Source organism: Solanum pennellii, chromosome 1, assembly GCF_001406875.1.
Source record: "Solanum pennellii chromosome 1, SPENNV200".
NCBI classification, from domain to species: Eukaryota; Viridiplantae; Streptophyta; class Magnoliopsida; order Solanales; family Solanaceae; genus Solanum; species Solanum pennellii.
Window position 1 is genome coordinate 98466186 of NC_028637.1, and position 25869 is coordinate 98492054.

Sequence of the window (25869 nt, forward strand, 5' to 3'; positions counted from 1 at the left end):
AACTCATGATATATATTTTACTGTCAATAATTAATGTTTATGTTGTTAAGGATAAATGATAAGATGTAACAATGTTCATTTTCCTTTACATAATTAATGTGTTACTGCATAATCTTGTAGATAAGATAATATAATTCATAATTTATGTTATAGATTCTGGTATGTGTTTTTACTGTCATTAATTAATGCTTATGTTATTAAGGATAAATGATAGTAAATGTAACAATTTTCATTTTCTGTTACACAATTAATGTTTGTTACTACGTAATCTTGTTATAATTGTTTAGTTTTGATGAATGATAGGTCTTAAGTATTATTTTATAAATTTTGTGATATTGAATTTCCGCGCGAAGCGAGAATAATTTATCTAGTAATAAATAAAGACAAAATGAAAAAAAAAGTATCAAGATAATAAAGCGATCACACCAAATCTGATGTTACGTAAAATAAGTTTTTTCATCTTTACCAAATTGACTGATTTAAACAATACGATATAATATAATTTAAGTAACAGTCATCCAAACAAGGTGACGAGGGTAAAGATGTAATTTAATAACAACCCCACCATGTAGTTCCGCCAAATTTTAAGTGCATGTATTTTTTTGGTATATAAAAGATCACAAACTGCTTGCAAAACCCTTGCTCTGTTTTTTCCCTCTCTTTTTCCAAAACCCTTCTTCCATTTTTTTTGGGCACAAGTTTCTACCGAGAACCCATAATTCTTCTCTCTGTTTTCAGTTATGGAAGACGAAAACCAGAGATTCTCGAGGCTTCTTAATGCTCATCTTGATAAAGGTTTTGATTCTTCCAATTCTTTTTCAAATAATGCAACTGTGTTATTTTAACATATATATGAATCTTGAAATTGTTTTGAACAGTTAAACAACAGGTTAACAAGTTAATGGAGGCTGCTTGTGCAGGTATATTAAGCTTTTCAAGAGTGAGTTTTCAAATTTCAAGAATTGAAAACACTATTTTCCTTTTTTATTATGGGTCTCGGTTGATGGTTGTGAAACAGAATTGGCAAAGGGACTGGATCTTGGGAAAGGTTTGGCTGCTACCGTGGCGTCTGTGAAGGATGGTAAAGAACGAGGGCGGTTGATCTTTGCCGCTACGGAAGGACAACTTAAGATGTGCAAGTACTTGTGGAGGAGTTGAAGATTGATGTCAATGAAAGAGATAAAGAAGGTATTTTCTACTATTGTGTTCTTGTTTAGAATACAAAAAAATTGATGCAAAAGAAAAAAAAGACACCTAACTAGAAACAATTGGGAAGGCAAGTTCTAGAGGATATTGTATGGGAATGACTATTGAACTTCTGATGCATTCAACTTGTCAAGAAAATGAGTATAGTAAAACTGCCAATGTCAAATCAATGTGCAATCACACAAGATTAACACCTCAATTAGATCATGTGACAAGGACTTTGGTAATGGTTTGACTGTGTCCTTTGCAGGCCTCCAAGTGAACCTATGCAGGTGTGACATTATGATAATTGAAGGTGCTAAAAAGGGACAGGGTAAAACTAAACTAACAGGAGTGGGAAGTGATCTTTTGACTAAAATAACAAGAGTAGGAAGTTATCTCAAAAGATCTAAAATCTCTAAGAATCAGCACGGACATGGCTAGAATACAAAACAATAGATGCAAATGATACATATAGGTGATTAGTTTGTTGTGATCAAGGCTTAGTTGTATATTTACATTAAATCTTGGTATGTCAAGCATATGAACTTAGGGGACCTCAAGTCGTTGAAAACCCTTAACTTGCTTTGAAAGACGATATATTTGCCAATATAGGAATGGTAAACCCAAATACAGCGGGAATATATGTAGGATTTATATTTACTGATTCCAACTTGTGAGATTTGAGGCTCTTGTTGACTGATTGATTGATATGTGCTGAAAGTGATATTGCTTTTAATATATATTATTTCTTCATAGGTCAGACTCCTGTTCTTTGCTGCTAGGGAAGGACACGCTGCTACTGTCCTGTATCTCATAGAAAAGGGTGCGGATCCTGCAACACCCAGCACCTCAGGGGCAGCTTTGCATAATGCTGCAGGAAATGGTAGGTTGTTCCTCTCCGTTAGTAGAAGTGGTTGAAGCTTCTATATGTGTCAGGGAAAGAGTCCTGGGTTCATATGCATTTAATTGCTGTAACCTTGTAGCTCTTGTACATTGAACTTTTTAGACAAAAAAGTCAATAAATTTTTTGAATTTTTGATCGTTTAATATTAATTGATGGGATTTTCGACCGACATAAGTTGTTTTGGACTAAGGACTATGAAAAGATAAAACTGTGTTGAGAAATGTCATATTATAGAATATACAATTTTATTTTATTTTTGAAACTGATAACTTTGTATATTCCTCAAAAGACAATGGCCAATATTTACAACTTGTACTTCAAATCCTCTTTATCTTTTACTAAATTGAGTGTAGTAAATCAATTATGGAGGTAATATCATTTGAGTATAACTTATTATACCAAAATCATAGTAGCATATGACAATTTAGTTTGAATTCTTGCATACTGTTCTTTATACTATCAAAAGCTCTCTTCCATATTGCCCACTTTATACTAGCTGGGACAATTCTCTGAATTTTTGCATAACTATTCTACATACTATCAAAAGCTCTAGAGTTATATTCCTTCCATATTCCCCACCATATACTAGCTTGGATAATGCTCTATCTAATCTTTGTTCTTGGATTTCTTTCCTGGTTCCTCCCAATTCTGGATTGCTTCTGTAATCTTGGCAGGCATGGTCCATGACATATCCTTAAGATTCAGGAATTATCAATCTCCATAATTAGCAGTGATTTGCAGTGTAGAGAAAAAATGGTTAACCTAATGGTATTCCCCTGCTCTTTAAGTTGTCTTCAGTTAGTACAACTTCTTTGGCTAATAACCAGACAAAAAACATGTCACTTTGTGTGGGATTTTTGACTTCCAGATTCCTCTCCATGGCTGGTGACTTTGAAGCTGATTGGTGTGGAAGTTGTATGCACAACACCTTAAAACTGCTTCTCCAATCGCCACAAAATGTCTTGACCCCTTTCCAGTCCATTAAATTGCCCAATGGTGTTGAAAAAACCTGCTACCCTTTGAATCTCCTAATTGGTAAAACAATGAGAGAAATCAATTAGCATGTCATGCCTAATTGTTATATTGTTATTTATAGTGGTGTCCTGCATACTGTTATGTGTGTAGCTACATGCATTCTTCAATTTATTATCCTTCTTTACATATAATGACATTTTATTTTTATTGTCTTTGTTTGCAGGACATATTGAATCGGTAAATTGTTACTGTCGAAGGGTGTAGACGTTGATTTGCAAAGTGATGCTGGAACACCACTTATGTGGGCTGCAGGTCTCGGCCAAGAAGATGCTGTTAAGTTTTTGCTTGAACACCTTGCTAACGTGAGTACTTTGTTACCTTTTTAAACCCCTCTTTTTCTTAAATCAAAATTACCATTGTTTTAACAATTCTCACTAGACAAAGTGGAAAACAGTTGTATGGTTCAAGTGGGTTACTCAGTTCATAATTGTTTTGTAACTGGGAGAGAGGTTATTTTCAAACATCACCACCACCCTTATCCAAACAAATTTCACCCCCCTCCCTCCCTTCAAAAGGCAAAAAGAGTCTAGCCACATGTGAGGAGGCGTCTTGATAAATAATAAAAGTATTCCCTCTCTAACAACTTAAGCTTTTGCCTTCTAGATGAAGTGTTTCCACTACCAAACAAGTCCTTACACTTCTCTTGCACTGATCTATTCAAAAGGTGACCAATTAATAGATGTTGATTCTTTCTTTCTTCTCTTGTTTTATGTACTTTCTTCCCTTTGCTAAACAGTGTAGAGTTTCCACTCCTAACTTGCCTAGGCTTCTTTTCTCATCCCCCTCACCTCTTTCTTTTTCTGTTTTTGATAAGTATTGACTTCACCATTTTCTTCATGCCTTTCAGTTTCACTTAGTTGTTTGTTAGTGTTGGTGTTGCGAAAAAGAAGTTTTAATGCTTAGATGTAGTATATAAATTAGCTTTTTTTTGGTGTTCAACTTAAGACAAACTTTTCTTTCACATACAGAACCTGTTATGCATTTCTTACTCGTTAGAGAGAGTGACATAGAAATTTCTATATAAAAGGTATTCAATTTTCTTCAGTTTCACCTTAGCTTTTGTATAGATTACAGAAATCATTAAAACTGTCCAGAATTTCCTATCGATTTTGGTCAAAGTGCCCAAAATCGGTTGACCAAATCGGACACGGATCCCACACCCATGTCATGTCGACGCGGGCACGGAACCAAAAGTGAAGAGTCCGAGCAACTTAGATTTCATTTGATGCATTCTTCTCTACTGTTGAGGATGGGTTTGCGGAAGGGGAGTGGGTGGGGGTGAGGATACTCTTTTAGAAAATGTTATTTCTATTTGTTCGTATGGTCTAAAGAAAGTTACTTTGTGCAGTTTGATGCTCAAACAGGAGATGATAATATGTGTCCTCTGGGATCAGCTGTGGCAGCCAATTCATTGCCTTGCGTGGAGCTGTTAGTAAAGGTCAATAAAATTCTAGTTTCTCCTTAAAACTGTATATATTCGTTAGATCGTTCTAGTCTATCTATATGTTCTTTAAATTGCTGAATCCAATAGAGCATCTCCAAGAAGTTGTGTTGCAGAAAACATGTGGTGCTGTTGTTTGATGCATTATCATTCTGCACTTTGCTATGTGTTGGAACCATGCAAATTTATGCTAGATCAAATCACAAGAAACTGCTTTGATCATACAGGAGCCATGTGAAACTTGATTCTAATACACCTTTCCTGAAACTCTCAATTTTATTTGTTTTTGGTAGTAAAACACAATTTTATTAACCAAGAGTGAGTTATGTACAAGTATCAAAAAAAAGCTGAAATGGACCCCCATTACAACATGTTAACTACCAGCTATCAGACTACAAACTTGCTACTGTTGACTAGCACAATTCAGCTAAATGAATGTTTAATTTGCTTATTTATTTTTGCTTAAAAAATGTGCGTAATCAAATATCATTGGACTAAAATCAGACTTTAAGAAGTGATTAAAAGTGATATTAGCCCAAAAGAAATGTTCCATGAAATGAGAAGTGAATGGAATTCAAAGTATGTAGGGTTGTACTTGCAAAGAGAGGAGTCTGTGGAGTCTCGCCTGTTGGTTACCTATTGTTTGGCACAAGTTATATGTTCTACTTTTAAACTCTATTGTAAATACAGAGTACACCTTGCACAGTAGCACGTTTGGTTCTTATATATCTTCTTTGAGCGTGGTTTGTCGAAATGAAGACTTAATCCAAGATGGTCCATTAAGTAAGGCATCCTTTACATTGCTTTACATATTCAAAGATGGTTTACTGGTAAAAACATAAAATTATATCTACTCAAGCAATTTTTACATATGCCACACCAAATTGGAAGTGTTGTTTACGGGAACACAAACACCCATTTCACTTTTTTTTTTTGATGAAGTAAGTAGATTCATTTCAAGGCATCAAGAAGATGCAAGCTATACAAGGATAGATCAGTTAAGCTCACAAAAAAAAAGGATTTGTAGCCAAACACCTATTTCACATATGAGAATCGTCTTTTTCAATTTTTCCATTTTGCTTTGTATTTGCAATGTTGCTTGGTTAAGCGCCGCATCTGTCTACTTAAGGCTGAACGTCTTTTGTGTTACCAGGCAGGGGCTAATGTCAATATTAAGACTGGTGAAGCAACAAGGTATGGTGAAACAACTCCTTTGCTCATTGCTGCTAATAATGGTAATGCAGAAATTATTAACTGCTTACTACAAGCTGGAGCTGATCCTAATTCTGCTGATGAGGTAATTGACAAGAAAATCTAACAAAATATAAATTCTATGTTGTTTCAATATATTTTGGAATAAATTTCCAAGGGATCCTTTTTCATTTTATTGTTGGAAGATGATTCCAAGCAATTTTAAGTTTTATTTTCGTGTGTTTTGTTTATCTGCAAGCACATGTGAATCGTATTCCTTACTGTCACTTTATAGTCTACTTCCCACTTTTCAGATTTGACATGCTCATGCATATTCGGTTTGGGAATATGTTCTTAAACCTGGACCTAGAGTGAGAACTAATAATCAAAGGGGTCGTGGTGTGATGGACAAAGAAAAATAATCCCAGGATAAGTTTTTAGTACCCCTTAATTCTTTGTTTGGTTATGAAGTGGGAGATAACTCATCCCAGGATTAATAATTATGACTAAGATAAGTTATCCCTACTTGTGGGTGGAATACTAATCTCAGGATAACCTATCCGGGATAAAAATGTAAAATAACAAAAACTCCCCCCCCCCCCCCAAATATACACCCTCATTTATACATCACTTTTACATGCAACCTTCGCTACTTGTTATTTTTATGATTATTTTTTTAATTAAAAAATTACACTATAAATATAATTTTTACTATGTATGAGTGATATGTGCTTAAATGAAGTGACATCAACAATTAAATCTTTTTTACTTTAACAAACTTAAGATGAAAGTTTTATTTTTAAGCTAAATAAGATGGATGTTTTATGTTAAAGAACACATGGCATAATTATGAGATGCACACACAAAAAATATTTAAGATAAATACGATGAATTTTTTTTGTTTAAGAGTGATTAAGTAAAGCTTGCAAAGAAAGTATAAAAAAGTAAATAAAAATGGAGGGCGTTTTTGTAACAAATAGGTTATTCTTAGAAATTATGCCATGTATATAATTTGAATATGACAAACCAAACAGCCAATAAAAAATAATCTCAGCATAACTTTACCCATCATAACTAATCCCAACATAATTTGTCTTTAAACCAAACCACCCCTTTGGGTCACTGGTCAATAATTATGTTGAGAAAAATATTTGACTTCAATACTTGCATATGTAAATCAACTAACAGATACTAATACAAATTTGAGTAATGAGAAGATGTCTCACCCACAACTTATGATCCTTCATCATGTAGTATAACAAGAGATTGGAGCTCATTATGAAGGTATGCATGAGAGATCTGGCACAAAGAAGAAATATCTGGTTGAAACGGGGTTGTCAATCAGAAAACAAATAAAACCAAGATTAGGGTCTACATATTTTACAAATTGTGGTTTCTTAACTACCTTCTATAAGAAATTGTAAACCTGACCATTTTTGTTAGAATATGAATAGGAACATGAATAGTATATAGAATCCGACTTTGATAAAATTGTAATATAGTATCTATTAATAGGATCTGAGTGTAATGATATAGAGATGCAATTCAATAATATTTTTCTCCTATATATCTCACACGGTTTTGAGAATAAAAAAGCTTTCGCTGCCGGTGGGCAGCTATAACCCATACATGTTGCCCGTCTAGCCAATGATTATGATAGCAAAAGTTGGGTCAATCTATATGCAGGAAGAAAAATCATGCTGAGAAGGACTAACTTGAGAAGCATTCGAGACAAAGAAAGTAGTCACCGTGCTTCTTCTCAGTGGCTTCTTAGATTTGATTTGTGTAGCACCGTGCATTTTTTCAGTGACTACTTTCTCATATCTAAATTGCATAGCATCGTGCATCTTTTCGGTGACTACTTTCTCATATCTGATTTGTGTAGCACCATGCATCTTTCCGCTAACTAATTTATCATATCTGATTTTCGCTTAGCGTTGTGCATCTTTCTTTTAACTACTTTCTCATATCTGAGTGGTGTAGCACCGTATGTCTTTGACTCTTATGGTGACTCATCAGATCTAACTTGCATAGTTCTGTGTCCTTTTGGTGACTCCTCATATGGTAGTTATACTTTTCATTAGTGTTGTGCGGAAACAAACACTAAGAGGTACAATGTCTCCCTGCAACCAAACCATAACCGGTGTGCAAGCCTGATCCGGCCAGTTTTTTGGCGGCTTTCTTGTTCAAGGGTCTACTCCTTTCTTGATTTCAAAATGATTTGTATATTTTATACCAGATTTCAAGCACTTTCCGGCAATCGTTGCACTGTTTTTGGCAGATCTGAGTTTTCCAACAGTGTTCTCTTTGTGTCAGATTCATTTTATGAATTACTTTGACAGACAACAACAGAATTTTCTCCTCAATGGTAATCTTGTAATGTATTTCAGTTTCGTGACTGAAATATTTGAAAAGGAAAGATGAATAACATGAAAAATAGTGATACTTCCTCTCCCGGGAGATCTGAGTTTTCCAATAGAGTGCTTCTCTTTCAGATTCATTTTTGCCAAAGGGTTTACTAAGATATCTGGGCTGAATTAAAGTGATACTTTTCTCTATCGTGGTTGAAATAACATTTCAGACAGGTATAGAGGTAAACTGAGACCTGTTTCTTTGGGGTTGTGACAGATCAGCTGGTCCGATCTGGGGTTCAGATAATTTAGCTGAAGAAAGTGCAGATAGTGCTTTGCTTTGCTGCATTCTGTAATATGTCTGTGAAGCTATCTTACAGATTACTGTTTGCTGAAGTATTATGCTCAATTGTCTCATGCCGTCTGCATTCCAGTGAGAACCAACATCTATAGATGTAAGAGCTGGTGTATTATGTGTGATACCTCTACAGATATGACTTGATGGACCTGGGAGTCTTCTTTTTGTCCTGGTCTACTGTATCTTTAATATAGTAATATCTGATTCATTCTGATCTAAATAAGCGACCAGTGTCTGTACTTAACATACATTTGTATGGGTTCCCTGGTATTCAGAATTTCAATCATGAACTTTGTTAATTTCTGAGCAGAGTCGCTGGAAATAAAAAATCAATTAGCAATTTCTGAAGACTGGTAATTCATACTGAAATTTAACTTCTGCTATCTCTACAGGATGGTAATAAGCCAATACATGTTGCAGCTACAAGAGGCAATCGGGCAGCTGTTGAAGCTTTATTGGCCGTAACACTACAGATTCAGAGTGTTCCTGAATGGAGTGTGGATGGAGTCATTGAGTTTATGCAATCTGATTATAGGAGAAAACAGGTACTTAATCTGTCTTTCTGTAAGATAAATTGCTGCTGGTTTTGGTCTGCTGCCTGAACTCAGAGTTGGTTTTAGATATTGGTACTGGCTAGGTAAGCGACTATTTCCTTTCCTTCTCTCCTGCAAACTTCTGCATCCTTTTCATTGTCTAAAATGTGATAATAGCAGGAAAGTACAGAAGCTGGGGGAAGAAAACTATGGCGCTATTCTAAGATGTCTACTTACGAGGCTGGAGGATGAATTTAAGGGCTTGAAGCAAGAACGTGTTATTCCAAAGAAAGATTTGCCTGAGGTCTGTAATTGGTGATCACTGTTTTCAGTTTGTTATCAAATTGTACATGAGTAGTATTTTTTAATTTACCTTTTTGTATAATGTCAAGAAAGTGGAATATTATCACAGGCTTTGCTAGTTTTATCCTTGTGATAGTAATCATCTAACAGAAATGAATAAGCTTCTATAGTAAGGATAGTGCTGGCAATTTCAGCCCATGTTGACGAGATCAATTCATTTAACCCAGATTTATTGAGTTGGATCACTTATACTTTAATTGGGTAAATATGGGTTTTGGCCTATTTTTAAAATTTCATAAAAATATGGACAAAATGGGTATCTATATAGATCCAATAACACAATAACAGATCCCTCGGCCTCCAGACCACGCCAAAGACCAGTACCTCTCCCAAAAGTTACCATTTCTCAAGAAGCATAGTTGCTGCTGCTTGAGTGAATAAAGGCAAAAAATATAATACTAGAAGTCTCATTACAAATAATGAGACGAAGAAGCAGAAAAGTCTTTTTTTTTCCTTCCCTTTTTTTTTAAAATCTTAAATACTTGAGTAAAATGATATGTAAATTATGATATGGAAGGGGAGGCTGTGTTGTTGTTGGTTATCGTGCATGTATCTACTAACATTTGTTTGGTTAATATGCAGAATCAATCCTTTATTATGTAGGAAGACTAAATAGTTAAGCTTTAATATCAACTTGATAGGCATTTTTATTTTCAGAAAAGAAAAAGGAATTTGATTGAACTGCAGGTATCCAATAACAACAACAGCATGATTTGATAGCTAACAATCAGCTAAATTTTAAAGCTTGGTGGAAACCAACATATATGGAATAGTTTTGGATCTTTGTAGTCTCCACAAGAAAGAAGTTTAGAATAGCATAGCAGAGACGGATTCAAAATTTTAATTGGATGAGTTCAAGATTCTATTTTTTTCGATAACATATAAGTTCAAAACTTAATATGTGTATATATATATATATATATATATATATATATATATATATATTTCAACATTATTTTTAGATATGTATAGATTTGTGAAGAATGGCAGTGAAGTCTGGTTTGCTGAAAGATTATCTCCATTGTTAAAACTTGTAAGACAGAGCATAGTGTTTTTCATTTGTGTGCTTTCTTTTCTCTTTTTAATTCCTTATTGGGTTTTGGTATGTGTGGGTGTGGGGTGTGGGGTGGGGGTGGGGATCTTGGATTTTTCTTTTCTTTTTTAAAACCTCTTTTGTATTATTTCTTGCTCTTTGGGGTTGAAAAAATCTGCAAGATTCTTTAAGGTATGAATTTTTATTTTTTTTTACATTGTACCGATGAAATTTATACATTGGCTTTAGGATATTAAAGTGGGTTGAAACCCTTTTATTCAAGGCATAATACATATATTAGACCCTAAACTTGACTTCAAATTTTAACTTTGACCTCCAACTTTCATAATGCACAAACAGACACTTTAACTATCCAACTTTTAAATAAATAAACACATGAGTTCTACATGGCGCAATACACGTAGGACACCACGTAGGACAAAAAATGACATGTAGGACGACATGTAGGACATGCGTGTCTATTTGTTCAACTTTATACAAGTTTAAGTGTCTATTTGTGCAGATCCAAAGTTGAAGGGCATAAATGTGATTTAAAGCCAAATTAAAGGGTACATTTATGTATTATGCCTTTATTCAAGCCATATTGTACCCATATTTATATGGATGGATTGCAATCCAGTCCATTTTTGCTCAACTCCATATCCAATTTGCCACCTCTAAGTAAAGGGTAGTTATGGCACAAAAGTAAACCATTTCTGAAAATGGAACAAAGTGAGTATATATTTTACTTGTGTATATGTTAACTTCTGTTCTTGCATTTTTTCTAGTTAAGCACTCTTGACGAAAAATTGGAAATCTCTCCCTGTGAATATGATAATACATCTTGTGAAACATGTAGAAGACAATTGAATTTGCATGTGCAAATATATGTAGTAAATAACATAATAAACACTGCATCTGGGGCATGAAATTAATGTCTTCAAGAAGTCCAATGAACAAGGTTGTTGCTTACGGTACTGACACAGTGATCATAGGGCTTCAAGATGCATAAAGTTTATCTTATAGTCGTGAAATTATACCAACGATGTGGTTCCAGACTCCTGTTTCAGCTTCCTTCAAATTGCACAGAGTATCAATATGTTTTTATGCTTTTCGTTAGTGTATGGATCTCTTTCATTTGAATTACCTCAGAACCTTGTGTTGGAGAAAACAGTTTACCAGTTAGTGCTAAACATCTTGCATTGGCATAATTGATTGATTTGTAGGTGACTCCTGAAGCAAAGAAAAAAGCTGCAGACGCAAAGGCGAAGGGAGACGAGGCATTTAAGAGGAATGATTTACCTAGGGCTATAAATGCTTATACACAGGTACCTATTAGGCTTATTGGATTCCTCCTAAATGTCCAGCTCTACCCCTTCCCCAGTAGTTATCCTCTTCCTGATGCAAGCATATGTATTAGACTGATAAATAATGTGTATGCATCACTTAGGGGGCTCACTTGTGTTTGCTGGTACTCTGCATGCAATCAATTTTGATCCAACTGATGGCACTCTGTTTTCCAATAGAAGTCTTTGTTGCCAAGGCCTGCAGAGAACTTGGACCAGATTGGGCAAAAGGTTGTTATCGGCATGGTGCAGCTCTACGTCTATTGCAGGCATGCCCTTCTTCTCGTGGAGACAAATTTTGCAAACTTGTATACCTATTATTTTCTGATATTCTAATGTATTTCATTTTCAGAGGTTTGAAGAGGCAGCCAATGCTTTTTATGAGGGCGTACAGATCGATCCTGAAAGTAAGGAGCTCGTAACTGCTTTCAGGTATGCATGTTGAGACTTGAAGCTCTTTCATTTAGCAAATGAGTTTGTGTATCCAAGTTTTTCTCATTGTTGTGAGGTACTAATATGATTGCAGGGAAGCTGTTGAGGCTGGTAGAGAATTTCGTGGCACGGAACAAGTATAAGTTAGAAAGCACATTAAATTCTGTAGAAAGAACACATTTTGATGGATCATTTTGATGTTTTGCCTGCCCTCTAGTGATTTGTTCTGTTGCATCTTCAGCAATTTATACTCACTGTTTTTGTTAATCTCAACTTTTTCCTTCTGCGTTAATGATTTATTTCATTCTGTTATTTGTTTTCATGCTTGGGATTATGCATTTTCTTAATTTTATTTATAAAAGCAAAAAAGGAGAAATCATATATAGATATATAATGGAAGGATGAGAGAAAAAATAAATAAGAACAAAATGAATTTCTCATGCAAGTAGTTTTATTAACAACAATGAGAACTTATTCGCACCTGCAGAGTTTTTTTCAACAACAACAAAAAAATTAGTTTGCTCGCACCGCGCACACGCACATGTTCAAAGCTGCCCGCTCAATTGCCGTCTCTAGATTTGGAACATGTGAATAGGAGATACGGCAAATGCCTCAGTGAGGGGTATTTAAGAGAAGTAATTAGACAAGATATGTTTCATCTTCAAGTTTAATGAGGATATGACTTCATCTAAGAGGGTGTGAAGGTCATTGAAAAGGTTAGAAGATCGATAGTTAATCGAGTCTTGTCCTAGTATTAGCCTGTTCATGTAGTGTTTGGTTTGGTGATAGCCTAGAGTAGCGTGTTTGTTGTAATATTACGCTATTAATGTAGTCTTTGACTTTTGATATATGTTATGTACAATGTTTAGGTGATCACACTTTGTTGGTGACGTTACAATCATTGCATATTTTTAAAAGTGCTGTTTTTCCTTCCCGGTACTACTTTGATTTGTTTCACCTTGATTAGCAAAAAGAATGCATGTATTAACTTTTTTATGCTATACTCTAAAATCTATCGAAGAGTGTACTACTAATATTATTGATTTCTACGCATTAGTAATGCAAAGGCACCCCCAAAAAGCACTTTTTCACCGTAATTATGAAGGATATTTTTATACCATGCATACTAATACACTAAACCAAATAATGCATCATAACTAATACATTCTATTTAGCATTATTTTTTTAGACGCCACAAAACGACCCGCTTATAATTTGAATTGTAATGCTTTTCCGAAGCTGGAGTTTTTGTCATTTAGTGTAACAAACAAACTGCAAAACCGTCGGTCCGTTTTTTCCCCTGTGTTTGAGTTGGTTAGTTTCTGCAAAAAATTCTTCAGTTATGGAAATGGAATACGAAATCGTATGTTTTGATTCATTCTTCCACTTACCTGCTCCTCTTACTGAAGGTTTCGATTCATTCTTCCACTTCTTTTTCCTTTCTTCAAATACTGTAATGGTATTGAATCGTGAAATTGTTTTGAGCAGCTCAAAAACAGGTTTTGGCGTTTCTGGAGTCTGCTTGTGCAGGGGATGTTGAGCTTTTCAAGAGTAGGTTTTTCAATTGAAAACACTATTTTTCCTGTTTTTTTTTTATTATTATTTTGATGATTATATTGTGAAACACAGAATTGGCAAAGGGACTAGATCATGATGGGAAAGGGTTGGCCGCTACGGTGGCGGGTGTAAAGGATGCTGAGAAAAGAGGGTCATTGCACTTTGCCGCTGGGGAAGGAAAAATTGACTTGTGCAAGTACTTGGTAGATGATTTGAAGATGGATGTCAATGAAAGAGATAAAGAAGGTATTCACTTTATCTTCTAGTATATTGTTTTCTAATGATGGGTGAGTTGGAAGTTTTGAATAATGTGTATATTTTGTATTGGAAACTAACTTTTATTTAAGTTTAGTTTTTCAACATTGTAACAATTGGAAGGCAAGTTCTAGGGAGTAGTTGTGAGACCAGCAACATTATATGGGAATGAATGTTGAACTTATGATGTGCTCGGCTTGTCAACAAAATGAATATTTTAAAAATGCCGACGTTAAATCAATGTGCAATCCTACAAGATTCTATAAAAATTAGAAATAATCACATTATGCAAGTAGTACACATGTGAGAAGGACTTCGGTTATGGTTTGGTTGTGTCCTATGCAGGCCTCCAAATGCACCTATGTAGGTGTGACAATTATGATAATTGAAGGTGCTAAAAAAGGGACAAGGTAAAGCTAAAATAACAAGGGAGGGAGGTTATCTAAATCGATCTTAAATCTTTAAGAATCAACACGGACTTGGCTAGCATACGAAACAATAGATGCAAATGATACACATAGGTGATACTAATTCATGGTGATCAAGGCTTAGTTGTATATTTACATCAAGTCTTGGTAGGACAAGCATATGAATTTTGGGAACCTCAAGTTCTTTAAAACCTTTAATTTGCTTTGAAAGACAATTTGTTCGCCAATATAGGAATGGTAGACTCAAATACAGCAGAATATATGGAGGATTCATATTACAGATTCTAACTTGTTTGGGATTGAAGCTCTTGTTGATTGATTGATATGAGCTGAAAGTGATATTGCTCTTAATATATATTATTTCTTCGTAGGTGAGACTCCTGTTCTTAATGCTGCTAGGCACGGACACACTGCTACTGTCCAGTACCTCATAGATAAGGGTGCAGAACCTGCAATACTCAGCACCTCAGGGGCAGCTTTGCATAATGCTGCAAGAAATGGTAGGTTTTTCCTCTTCTTTAGTAGAAGTGATTGAAGCTTCTAATTGTGTCTGGGAAAGAGTCCTGGGTTCATATGCATTTAATTACTTTAACCTAGCTCTTGTACAGTTTAGGACAAAACATATATATATTGGGGCTAAGCTCTCTGGCTTTTTGCCATCCATAGTGAGGAGAAAATGGAAGAACTGATCAAAAGTTACAGCAGACTATCTGAGGGCAGTTGTAAAACCTAAGCAAATCAAGGGAGGAAGAGACCAACATTAGCTCGGGAAAGGCAATGCTTCAAGACTTGGATATTATATTTATGCAATGTGTTATAAAGAAGGTTCTTACTGGTTTCTCTTCAACAGTTCTTCAAAAAGTGTACTTCAAAATGGTTTTTCGTCGGTAAACAACATGAAATCCACTAGAATCTGTGGAATTTGTGATTTGAGCAAGTTTTGGAGAGTAAGAACTAAAACCATGATGAATGATCAAAGTTCTTATCTTAAGCAAATAAACGCAGAAAAGGTAACCAAATAATGTTATAATTAGCAGTAAGAAGCAGAGATGGATAGGGTGGGATGGGGTCTGTTTTCTATTTGCTGCATGTTTTCAGGTGACTTTTCTACTTTCAGCTGTTGAAAACCTAACTTTGGCTTCTGTTTTGCTGGAAATGTTATGCTAAATTGTAAACTAAATTTGTAGAGACTTGAATTCCCTGAACATTTGGTCTTTCTTGCTTTATTCGCCTTTTCTTTCCTTTCTTTGTGACGATGCTACATCTTATTTTTCCTCAATCAATGACTTGAAATGACCCTAGATTAATAGAGCTTCAAAGAACTGTAACGCAAATATGTATTCTGCTATTGTAATTTAAGCAGGATTGGATGATCATGTCAATAAAAATGTAGTAAGAAAGCTGACTGATTTTCATTCAAGTTAGAATGTAGTCAAAATTTCTGTGTCTCCTTTTTTTGTTTGTCTCTACTGATAAAATCGTATCATGAACATGAAGAAGATCCATCTAAGTTAACTCGATGACGAAAGAATGGTGGAAGACCAACCTAACATGCATTTGGTGGGCCATATGGAAGAAAGGAAAGCAGGGCAGTGCCCCATAGATTATTTTTTTCATTAGAGTACTTCCATAGCTACTTCATTCTCAGTGCCTTACTCTTACAAGTAATATGAATGTGAATGGGGTATAATGAACATAAGCACATGAAAGAAACACCACAAATGAAAATATATTTGCAGGTTTATTTTTCTTTGCTGCCACTCAATCTGAATTGAGAATCTAATCATGTTCTAATGGATATCAGTAGTTGAGATCTTAGTGTCGGCTTTTAATTCTTTATTGGTAAAACAATGAGAGAAATCAATCAACATGTCATGCTTTATTCCTATATTATTATTTATAGTGGTGTCCTGCATACACATGTGTGTGGCTACATGCATTTTTCTATTTATCATCCTTCTTTACATAGAATGACATTTTATTATTCATTATCTTTGTCTGCAGGACATATTGAATTGGTTGAATTCTTTCTGTCGATAGGTGTAGACATTGATTTGCAAAGTGATGTTGGCACACCACTTATGTGGGCTGTAGGTCACAGACAGAAAGATGTTGTTAAGGTTTTGCTGGATCATCATGCCAATGTGAGTGCTTTGGTACCTATTAAACCCCCTCTTAACTCGAATCAAAATTACCAGTCCTCGTTTAACAATTCTCTCTAGACAAAGTGGAAAGCAGTTGTGTGGTTTAAGTGTTCCCTATCTAATAACTTAAAGCTTCCTAGTGGGTTACTCAGTTAATCGTTGTTTCATAACAGGGAGAGACGTTGTTTCAAACATCACCATCATCCTTATTAAAAAAAAGATTCATCCTACCCTCCCCTCCCCTAAAAAGAAAAAAAAAGGTATCCCCTATTCAGCAACTTAAGGTTTTTCCTTTTAGACGAAGTGGTTCCACAACCAAACAAGTCCTTACACACTTTTGTTGCGCTGATGTATTCAGACTCTTAGTTTATGTAATTTCTTCCCTTTGCCAAACAGTGCAGAGTTCTCTCTCCCAGCCTGTACATGCTTCTTTTCTCATACACACACACCCCACCCCCCTTCCCTCTTACTTTTACTGTTTTTGGTAAGTATTGACTTCATCATTTTCTTAATGCTTTTCAGTTTCACATAGTTGTTTGTTTGTGTTTGTTTTGCGAAAAAGAAGTTAGCTTAGATATAGTATATAAATTAACTTTTCATTGGTTACAGCACCTGATTTGCATTTCTTACTCGTTAGAGAGGGCACATTTTGATAATATGTGGAAAAAAGTCAAGTTTTTCTGGGTTGTATTTTTTTCTCATTTTGATGCATTTTTCTCTACTGTTTTGAGGATGGGTTTGCAGAAGGGGGTGGAGGTGGGGGCAGGGCGAAAATACTCTTTTAGGAAGTGTTATTTTTATTTGTTATATATGGGTGTAAAAAAGTTACTTTGTGCAGTTTAATCAAGTAGGAGATGATGGTATGTCTCCTCTGCAAGCAGCTGTGGCAGTCGATTCTTTTCCTTGCGTGGAACTGTTAGTAAAGGTTAATAAAATTCCATTTTCTCCTTAAAACTGTATATATGCATTAGATTGTTCTACTCTTTATCTGTATGTACTTTAAATTGCTGAATCCAATTGAGCATCCCCAAGAAGTTGTGTTGCAGAAAACATATGGTGCTGTTGTTTGATGCCTTTGCTATGTTTTGGAACCATGCAAAATTTGTGCTAGATCAAACACAGGAAACTGCTCTGATCATTCGGGAGCCACATGAACTTGATTCTGTTAGAGCTTTAATGGAACTCACAATTTAATTTTTTTGGTAATAAACAATAGTATCAACCAGCTACCAGACCAAAAAACTTGCTATTGTTGACTAGCCTATAATACCAACAAAAAAAATCCTCTGTGGATAGAAGTTTAGGTGCTCGAATCTTTGTACTAGTCTGCTCTTTCGTTATGCTCCTTATAGTAGCTTCCCAGTTACTTTCTTTTGTTGCTGGAAGATCCTATAGTTTCTTTCAAACTGCAAGTGTCATACTATAAACTTCTGTATAACTGCTTCTTCCTCTAGCATGCGCAGTAGCCCGTTGTAATTACTGAGGCCACTCGATTGGAGCTCTCTGCAAGTGTCATCCTCCATGTTGCATATATTACATTGATTATCTTTCAATTTTCTCTTTTTGTGTTTCTGAGGTGTAGGAGAGGCTTAGCTTTAGGAGCTTTATGACTGGTTTAGCCCAATGTTATGTATGGAATTCACCAAAGCTTGAGGCATGTCAGAAACTGTCCTTAAAGGATATTTCACCAGATATTTCTGGGATTCAACAAGCTCTTCTAGGATAAAACTAAGAGTCAGAAACTAACAAGATTCTTTTAAGATAAAATCATAATAGAATATAGAATGAAAGATTTCTCTTAGAGATATATTGATCTCATCATCATCTGTCTACTTAAGGCTTGACTTCTTTTGTGCCACCAGGCAGGGGCTAATGTCAATGTTATGACTGGTGAAGGAATGTGGTGTGGTGAAATGACTCCTTTGCTCGTTGCTGCTCGTAAAGGCAATGCAGAAAGTGTTAAATGCTTATTACAAGCTGGAGCTGATCCTAATTTCACTGATCAGGTAATTGAAAAGAAATTCTAACATAAAAAATCTAATTTCTTTGTTGTTTGAATATATTCTGGAAGAAATTTCCAAGGAATTTTTCTTCTTTCAATTGTTGGAAAGATGATTCCAAACAATTTTAAGTTTTATTTTCGTGTGCATCGTAAACACAGAACTTCAATCAATGAACTTTGTTGATTTCTGAGCAAAGTCGCGGAGAAAAGTCAATTAGCAATTTTTGAGGACTGTTAATTGATATCGAAAAATAACTTTTGGTATCTCTACAGGATGGTTACAAGCCAATACATTTTGCAGCTAGAAGTGACAGTCGGGAGTGTGTTGAAGCTTTATTGACCGTCACATCAGATACTTGGGGTGTTTGTGAATGGACTGTGGATGGAGTTATTGAGTTTATGAAATCTGAACAGGTACTTAATTTGTCTTTCTGTGAGATGATTGCTGCTGGTTTTATATAGTGGTGACTATTTCCTTTCCTTCTCTCCTGCAAACTTCTGCTTCGTTTTCATTGTCTAAATAGTGATAATAGCAGGGAATAACAGAAGCTGGCAGGCAAGCAAACAAGCGCCCTAAGAAAGATTTACCGGAGGTCTGTTACTAGTGGTCAATGTTTTCGATTTTATGTGCTAAATATATATCTTGAATCGGCATGATTGATTCGTTTATAGGTGAGTCCTGAAGCAAAGAAGAAAGCTGCAGATGCAAAGGCTAAGGGAGACGAGGCATTTGACAGGAAGGATTTTGCTGCGGCTAAAGATGCTTATACACTGGTTACCTATAAGGCTTATTGAATTCTTCCTGTATTCCCAACTCTACCCCTTCCACAGTACAAAAGGGAAAAAGAAAGAAGATAATGATGAGATGAAGTAGTTGTCCTCTTAATGGTGCAAGTAATTAATAATGTGTATGCTTTAGTTACTGAGCTCACTTTGTGTTTGCTGATACTCTGCAGGCAATCAGTTATGATCCAACTGATGGCACTCTGTTTTCCAGTAGAAGTGATTGTTGGTTCCACCTGGGGCAAGGTGAATCTGCCTTAACTGATGCCAAGGCCTGCAAAAGACTTGGACAAGATTTGGCAAAGGCTTATTATCGGGAAGGTGCAGCTCTACGTCTATTGAAGGCATGCCCCCCTTCCTCTCCTGGCATCAAATTTTGCCAACTTATTATATACCTATGTGTTCTGATATTCTAATATTTCGTTCTCAGAGGTTTGAAGAAGCAGCCAATGCTTTCTATAGGGGCATCCAGATCGACCCTAATGATGAGCTCATAACAGCTTTACAGTATGCTTGTTGAGACTCTAAGTTGTTTTATTTAGCAACTGGAGATGATATATATCTCTAGCATCAAAGAACCTTATTCTAATGAGTAGTTTCTATATGATTGCAGGGATGCTGTTGCTGAGAGGGATGCTGAGACTGCTAAAGAAATTCACGACACGGGACTAGAATTAAGTTGTGTGTCATACAAGAGTTAGAAAGCACATAATGACAGAACCAAGTAGCCACTTTTTTTGCCCTTTTCTTTGGTAGTTGTATTTTGATGGTTTTCTCTCTAGTGATTTTTTCTGCTGCAATTTATAGACTCACTATTTTTGTTAATCTCAACTTTTCCCTTTTGCCTAATTTTTCAAAATTTATTTTCATTCCTGTTTATTTTTTCTAATTGGTGGACCATACTTGGGGTTATATTATTTAAGTACAGAACTTCTAAAAATTATCTGTAAAATATTTAACATGTAACTGACCAAACTAAATGTAGTATTGTAGTGGATAAAATTATATCATACCAAACTAAATGTAGTATTCTAGTGGATAAAATTCTGTTATTTTGATATCAAAAATCAAAATTATGTACACTCTAAACAGAAAGGTAAAGATGAGCAAAATAATATAACAACTATTCTTAACTATTCAATACAGAAGATTGTTATTGCAACAAGTGAAAACATTTATGCAGGTAAAAATTAAATGTAAAAATACAGCCACAGGAGCTATAACGACAGTTAAAATAGTCTTGGAATACAGCAACGTAATGTCAGGGGAATTATATTTCAGTTGGACATTAACACTTTTCACAAGCTCAACACAAACGGAGCAGGACTTGAACAAGGTTACCTTAATGTCAAGTAGCAGATTGATGATTGTTGTGACAATGTGAATATTCTCTGCTATCTGCAGTCGAACAAAATACTGGCAACCTGTACAGTATGACATCTGATTGTGCATTTGCATTTAGCAGACAATATGATACATGCTTGAACGTAGAAACAACAGCTAGTGTAACTGCGAAAAGTTTAGATGTACAGAGTGATGACTTGATAATTCGATAAATACAAGACACACCTATTTATTGATGTCAAATACAAATTTAATACTTGTCAAACGTGAGACAATATCTAACTTAAGACTTCAATGATACTTAATGAAAAAGATCCATTCTTCATGAAAATAGGAGGCAGAACCAATGATGATTTCCTTTTCGACTCATTCCTGCAAACTAGGACTTACTTCAAAAGAGATGTTAAAGCAGATTATCAGGAAAACGGGAACAATCAGCAACTTGCAATTCATCGAACAAGTTGTTAGGAAAATGTCAGAAGGCACTGGCAACCAAAATAGCTACTGAAGAGTCATGATACTGATAGAGAGTCCTGGAAACGAGGTCTGCTATCACCAGACAGTACCAAAAGAGATAAAAGAAATCAGTACAGTACCACCAGTACGATCACCGAAAATAAGCAAAGTGTGAATGGAACAGTCACCAGAATTAGGAAGGTTGCTGCCGGAATTGTCAGGTAAGATAATAAAAAGAAACAAAAAGGTTCAATCGGACAGACAACTGACATAACACCTTGCCGGTAAAGCATAAGCTAGAGCCTTCAATTATATAGAGCCTTTTTTGAGTAAAATTAGGTCAGAGAGAGACCTGAGTTGAGTATATCAAACCTTTTTTTTTGGTTTCCCACCCAGTGTCCGGAGCCCGCATTGAAGCCCCGACTAAATCCAGATTGCACTGCCAGGCCCATTCGAGGTGGCGCTCCCAAGAAATCCTCCATACCCAGGGCTCAAACCCGAGATCTCTGGTAGTATTGATTTGATAAAGCCACACGGACATAAAGGCTCTACATTTTAGTATATTCTCGGAAAACATTCAATTCAATTCAGTATCTCGCTTTGAGTATATCATATTTCTTCCTCTTTAGTCTTGTCTCTCAATTGGATAGAACTAAGCAGATACTTGATCATGTCAACCAAACGTAGTATACTTGAAGTAAATGTTCTTTCTGAGGAATTATACATCAATTAAACATGACATTAAGGTACAAATCAAAAACGTAACAGAAGATGATAACTTTTATAAAATTGCCCTCTTCCAAACTGTACGAAAAAAAATATTTTTGCGGCTAGACATTGGTACTTGCTTGAATACACCAAAGTTAAACCAGATGTAATTCAGGTAAAAACATGAATATATATGTATTTGGTCTTCCCTTGACCATGGGACATGCATATGCAATGTCATATTAGCATAAACAGCAAAAGGATTAGATTTCTTTCTAAAGTAATAGTAAGTCAGCTATTTCCGAGCGTGATTAGCTTAAACACAAAGTTACAAACAAAGAAGGTTAACAACACTTGAGAATGCTACCATAACAAGAAATTTCCCTAGTTTGTTGTATATGCCTTGGAAATTTCAGCTATAAGCTATCAGGTCTATAATTTTTTTGACAAGGATCTGTTAAAAGGAAACAGTAGCATGTTAAAAAATAAATCCAGTTCAAGTTGCTAACTCCCATGACAACCAGATTTTATCTACGTGATCACACAGCCATGAGAAAGAGTGATTCCACCTTACTCCTTTGAAGGTCATGCATGAGCCTTCATAGCTGAATTCCAGCATTGGAATCGCTCTGATAGGTGTTAATAGTTACGGAAGAACACTACTTATAATACATTGCTGGCAAGCGGAACGAAAAAGGGCAAGAGAGAGAGCTAAGGAACAAAATATCAGAAACAAAGTAAAAGGCAAAACAATTCATCTATTGTATAGCAAATCACACACCTAACTCTGCAAACACAATGCCAACTGGTACAACATTAAGCTACTAGATTAGATTATGAACTAGCTATGCATAAATGAACAGTAAGATAAAAGCCTGAGAAATTCAAACAGATGGAAAGATGGATAACGATGTGAACATGAAGCAACAAGGAGCTGAGATAACAGCTTGAAAAGAGGGTAAAACTAGAGATCATGCTTTTTTGCATTCACAATTGCTGATTTTATTCATCCAAACAACAGAACACTTGGAACCAAATAAATGAAGAAATGTGACTCTTTTCTTACGGATAGGCAATAAAAAATTGTACAAATTGACCTAAAGATTACTTAATGAATACATAGATTCAGCAAAAACTAGCCAAATTTTTAATTGATTACAATGGCAGCACTTTGATCGACCCTCATTTGCATCATAATCAAATCAAAGTAACAATCCCAATTCATAGACCCTATCCTACTTAAACTCGAAAACAGTGTTGAGGCAAAAAGAATCACCTTTAACGATTTATAGGCAGACAGACACCTCGAAGCAACAAATCTGCTCTAAAATTAGAAATGTTCACCCAAACTCAGCCCCAGAAATAAGCCAAATTATCAACAAAAGATCTCCAGTACCCGCATTTCGCCAATGTAATCCAAGAACAATTAACAAAATCTGTTCTTTCAAATTTCCCACATAATTTGAAGCTGCAACAAATCAAAAATCCACTACCTATAACTAGGCCTGATTTGTTCCTCACTGACAACCGAAAGCAACCCACCTTCCGCAGCCTCATTCTCATCCAAGAACAAATCCTCAGTTCCCCTTAACGCCCCATGGATTCCCAAAACGAAAAACCCAATAATCAAAGCAACCAAAACATTGAGACCCACATGAGTAAGCGCCAAGGCAACAACAGTAACCAACCCTAACCCAACCAAAACAAGCCGATCATCCAATTGGGTTCCCGAAATCACAATCGCTTCTTCACGGAAATAGTAAAACCAAGCTACAGAAATAGCCAAGAAGACAATCATAGAGATAGGGTGGTACACAAGGCTGATGAATAGAATAACAAGGATTATCATAGCGTAATTGACACGGAAATAATTAAGGTTCCTCCTCACCCGGGTAATCGCTTCAGAATAGTTATACGGAAGAGACATAATGTTGTAGTCAAAGAACACACGCCATGAACGACGTGTTGCCGGGTCGGATCTAGTGACCGTCGACGTCCGCACCGGCGGTTGTGGTTGTGGTTGTGGTGGTCGTGGTAACGGTGGACGAGGTGGTTTTCTGGCGGAATGAGGTGTGGTTTGTGGTGATGCTGGTGGGGTAGAAGTTGGAAGGGTACCATAATTGGACAGATTTGCAGAAATTGCCATGAGTTAGTATTGGAGGGGAGAAGAAGGATTCAGATGATCAATGCTAGATTCAGATTATTCTCCTCCTTGTTCAGAATTTCTTCTCCCCTTTTATACCTTTAAGAAATTGGAAGCTTCAACAATGGAGGTGGAAGACAGCTTGAGAGAATGAATTGTCCTCCTGCTTTATAACCATGACAGCCATGACCATGACTACGGCCAACATGTATCAAGTGATGTCCATCATTAATTTGTCACTTGGATCACTAATTAGTTGCGTATGTTTCAAAAAGAATTTTCCTTTTTCGACGTTTTAATATAAAGATTATGTTATTTAAAAGTTATATTTATTTTCTTAATAATAGAATCGCCACAAAGTAAATCATAGTCGAAGTACATGGTAATAACAATAAGATTTATTTCACTAATCGTGAAGATATATAAAGTACATGTAGAGCTTTTATATATGAGTAGTATTAAAAGCTAACTCGATCTCTTTTATTAACTTGAGATAGTACGTACTATGAAATCAATCTAGATCGTGGTTTATTATTTTATTATATTAATGATGATATATGACACTTTTTTAAGTTTAGCAGTTGACAAATTCATAGTTAACATTAAGGTTTCCCCTCTGATAGCCCAATCCATTAGTGTCCAATCGGTTAAAAACGTTTACATCCAAATCAAGCCCTCCATTGCTGCATTGATCTACTATTCTCACTGTTTCTTGTGTTCCTGTTCCTGTGTTTGTCACCTGTAGTAGTCATTTAGAAGGTCGAAAATATTATATACAAAATATAATTTTAATCATATTATAAACAGTGTAATGTCTAATAAGCATCAATTTTTGAAAAAACACTTGTATAGACTATATGATAGTGTAAAAATGAGCGTACCCTCAAGCATCTACCGCATGAAGCTTGGCCCGTAGGTCCAGCTGGACCACAAAAAGCGGTCCAGCCATACCTCTGGCGCCACTCCAGAGGCTTGTCAGCATCCCAAGTAGCGCAGTAAGCGCTTGCAGTTCTTAAATCCCAGTTTATGTTCTGCGGATTGTACAAATGATATGTTGCCCTAACGTTCGTAGCGCTTTGCGCTGCGGCCATCGCCATCATCATGTTGATGACAAAAAATGCTACACACAACTTGTTAACTCTCTCCATAAATATTGTAATTTTAATTTCTTGTGAGGTTTATGTGAAATGGCGAAGGATAAATAGGTGTTATTTATAGGGACACTAGCTAGTTAGATTAGTGTGGAAAAATAATAGACATAAAATTGGAAAAGTCATTGCCATTAATTTCATGTAGGAGTTGTGAAAGACTGGAACTCTCAATGACTCATATTCTCTAAATTAATTTTCCATTTCTAAATTAATCATGAAGATGTATAATTAATTGAAACTTTGAAAAGAAAAAGAAAAGGCTTTAATATATATCAATTTGACCAATTCAATATGAGTTATGGACTTATACTGATTAGACATGTGGAAAACAAAATGAAATTTAAGAAATTAAATCCATGAATTGCGCAAATTTTACTATTCAATATATTCATGCTATCATATAGAAGAAAGTAGAAAAATCTAATTAAATGACGTTAATATTTATCAGAATATTAGAAAATCGATTTCTCTACTATCTATTCTAGTCCTACCTACCGTTTGATTTGTCAAATGTTGTCTAGAAGTTGGCAAAATTGTTTGTTAGCTATCGTTTGGTTATAAATTTTTAAATATTTTTGGCAAGTTATTTTTAGGTAGAGTTTCGCCATATTTTTAGTCATAAATTTTAAAAAAAAATATTTGATTTCAAAAGAAAAATGATTTATAACTACAAGTTCTAAAAATTATTGAAATGCTCATAAGTTAGTATTATAATTTTATAAT

General features: G+C 35.3%; 4 protein-coding genes and 1 pseudogene across 4 annotated transcripts; 3 read left to right on the forward strand and 2 right to left on the reverse strand.

The window, feature by feature from the left end:
- Positions 1 to 648: 648 nt before the first annotated feature.
- On the forward strand, positions 649 to 8933 carry LOC107013204 (annotated as a pseudogene).
- On the forward strand, positions 5872 to 12487 carry LOC114073919 (heat shock protein sti1 homolog). The gene is made up of 6 exons (XM_027916825.1): positions 5872 to 9013; positions 9179 to 9305; positions 11624 to 11725; positions 11848 to 12012; positions 12096 to 12175; positions 12270 to 12487. Exons 1-6 carry the CDS (start codon positions 8970 to 8972, stop codon positions 12316 to 12318), a joined length of 567 nt encoding a protein of 188 aa, XP_027772626.1. The 5' UTR covers positions 5872 to 8969; the 3' UTR covers positions 12319 to 12487.
- An 801-nt stretch (positions 12488 to 13288) lies between these two features.
- On the forward strand, positions 13289 to 20190 carry LOC107008474 (ankyrin repeat domain-containing protein 50-like). Its single transcript, XM_027916817.1, has 13 exons — positions 13289 to 13584; positions 13664 to 13726; positions 13805 to 13978; positions 14787 to 14915; positions 16420 to 16559; positions 17398 to 17484; positions 18422 to 18565; positions 18835 to 18975; positions 19098 to 19154; positions 19234 to 19335; positions 19518 to 19688; positions 19775 to 19851; positions 19958 to 20190. The coding sequence occupies exons 1-13, from the start codon at positions 13518 to 13520 to the stop codon at positions 20043 to 20045; spliced, it is 1440 nt and encodes a 479-aa protein (XP_027772618.1). The 5' UTR covers positions 13289 to 13517; the 3' UTR covers positions 20046 to 20190.
- A 2613-nt stretch (positions 20191 to 22803) lies between these two features.
- On the reverse strand, positions 22804 to 24216 carry LOC107008476 (PRA1 family protein F3). Its single transcript, XM_015207528.2, has one exon. It carries the CDS (start codon positions 23996 to 23998, stop codon positions 23342 to 23344), a length of 657 nt encoding a protein of 218 aa, XP_015063014.1. The 5' UTR covers positions 23999 to 24216; the 3' UTR covers positions 22804 to 23341.
- Positions 24217 to 24371: 155 nt separating this feature from the next.
- On the reverse strand, positions 24372 to 25190 carry LOC107008477 (pathogenesis-related protein P2). Its single transcript, XM_015207529.2, has 2 exons — positions 24877 to 25190; positions 24372 to 24734 (listed from the first exon to the last, which is right to left on the reverse strand). The coding sequence occupies exons 1-2, from the start codon at positions 25141 to 25143 to the stop codon at positions 24570 to 24572; spliced, it is 432 nt and encodes a 143-aa protein (XP_015063015.1). The 5' UTR covers positions 25144 to 25190; the 3' UTR covers positions 24372 to 24569.
- Positions 25191 to 25869: the final 679 nt, after the last annotated feature.

Bases quoted from the DNA above. Each gene is read 5' to 3' on its own strand.
- LOC114073919 (XM_027916825.1), top strand. From the start codon at position 8,970: ATGGAGTCATTGAGTTTATGCAATCTGATTATAGGAGAAAACAG. The intron at 9,014-9,178 runs GTACTTAATCTG...ATGTGATAATAG, and splicing joins CTGATTATAGGAGAAAACAG to CAGGAAAGTACAGAAGCTGG. The intron at 12,176-12,269 runs GTATGCATGTTG...ATATGATTGCAG, and splicing joins GAGCTCGTAACTGCTTTCAG to GGAAGCTGTTGAGGCTGGTA.
- LOC107008477 (XM_015207529.2), bottom strand. From the start codon at position 25,143: ATGGAGAGAGTTAACAAGTTGTGTGTAGCATTTTTTGTCATCAACATG. The intron at 24,735-24,876 runs GTACGCTCATTT...TGACTACTACAG, and splicing joins CATGCGGTAGATGCTTGAGG to GTGACAAACACAGGAACAGG.
- LOC107008476 (XM_015207528.2), bottom strand. From the start codon at position 23,998: ATGGCAATTTCTGCAAATCTGTCCAATTATGGTACCCTTCCAACTTCT.
- LOC107008474 (XM_027916817.1), top strand. From the start codon at position 13,518: ATGGAAATGGAATACGAAATCGTATGTTTTGATTCATTCTTCCACTTA. The intron at 18,566-18,834 runs GTAATTGAAAAG...GTATCTCTACAG, and splicing joins ATCCTAATTTCACTGATCAG to GATGGTTACAAGCCAATACA. The intron at 19,155-19,233 runs GTCTGTTACTAG...ATTCGTTTATAG, and splicing joins CTAAGAAAGATTTACCGGAG to GTGAGTCCTGAAGCAAAGAA.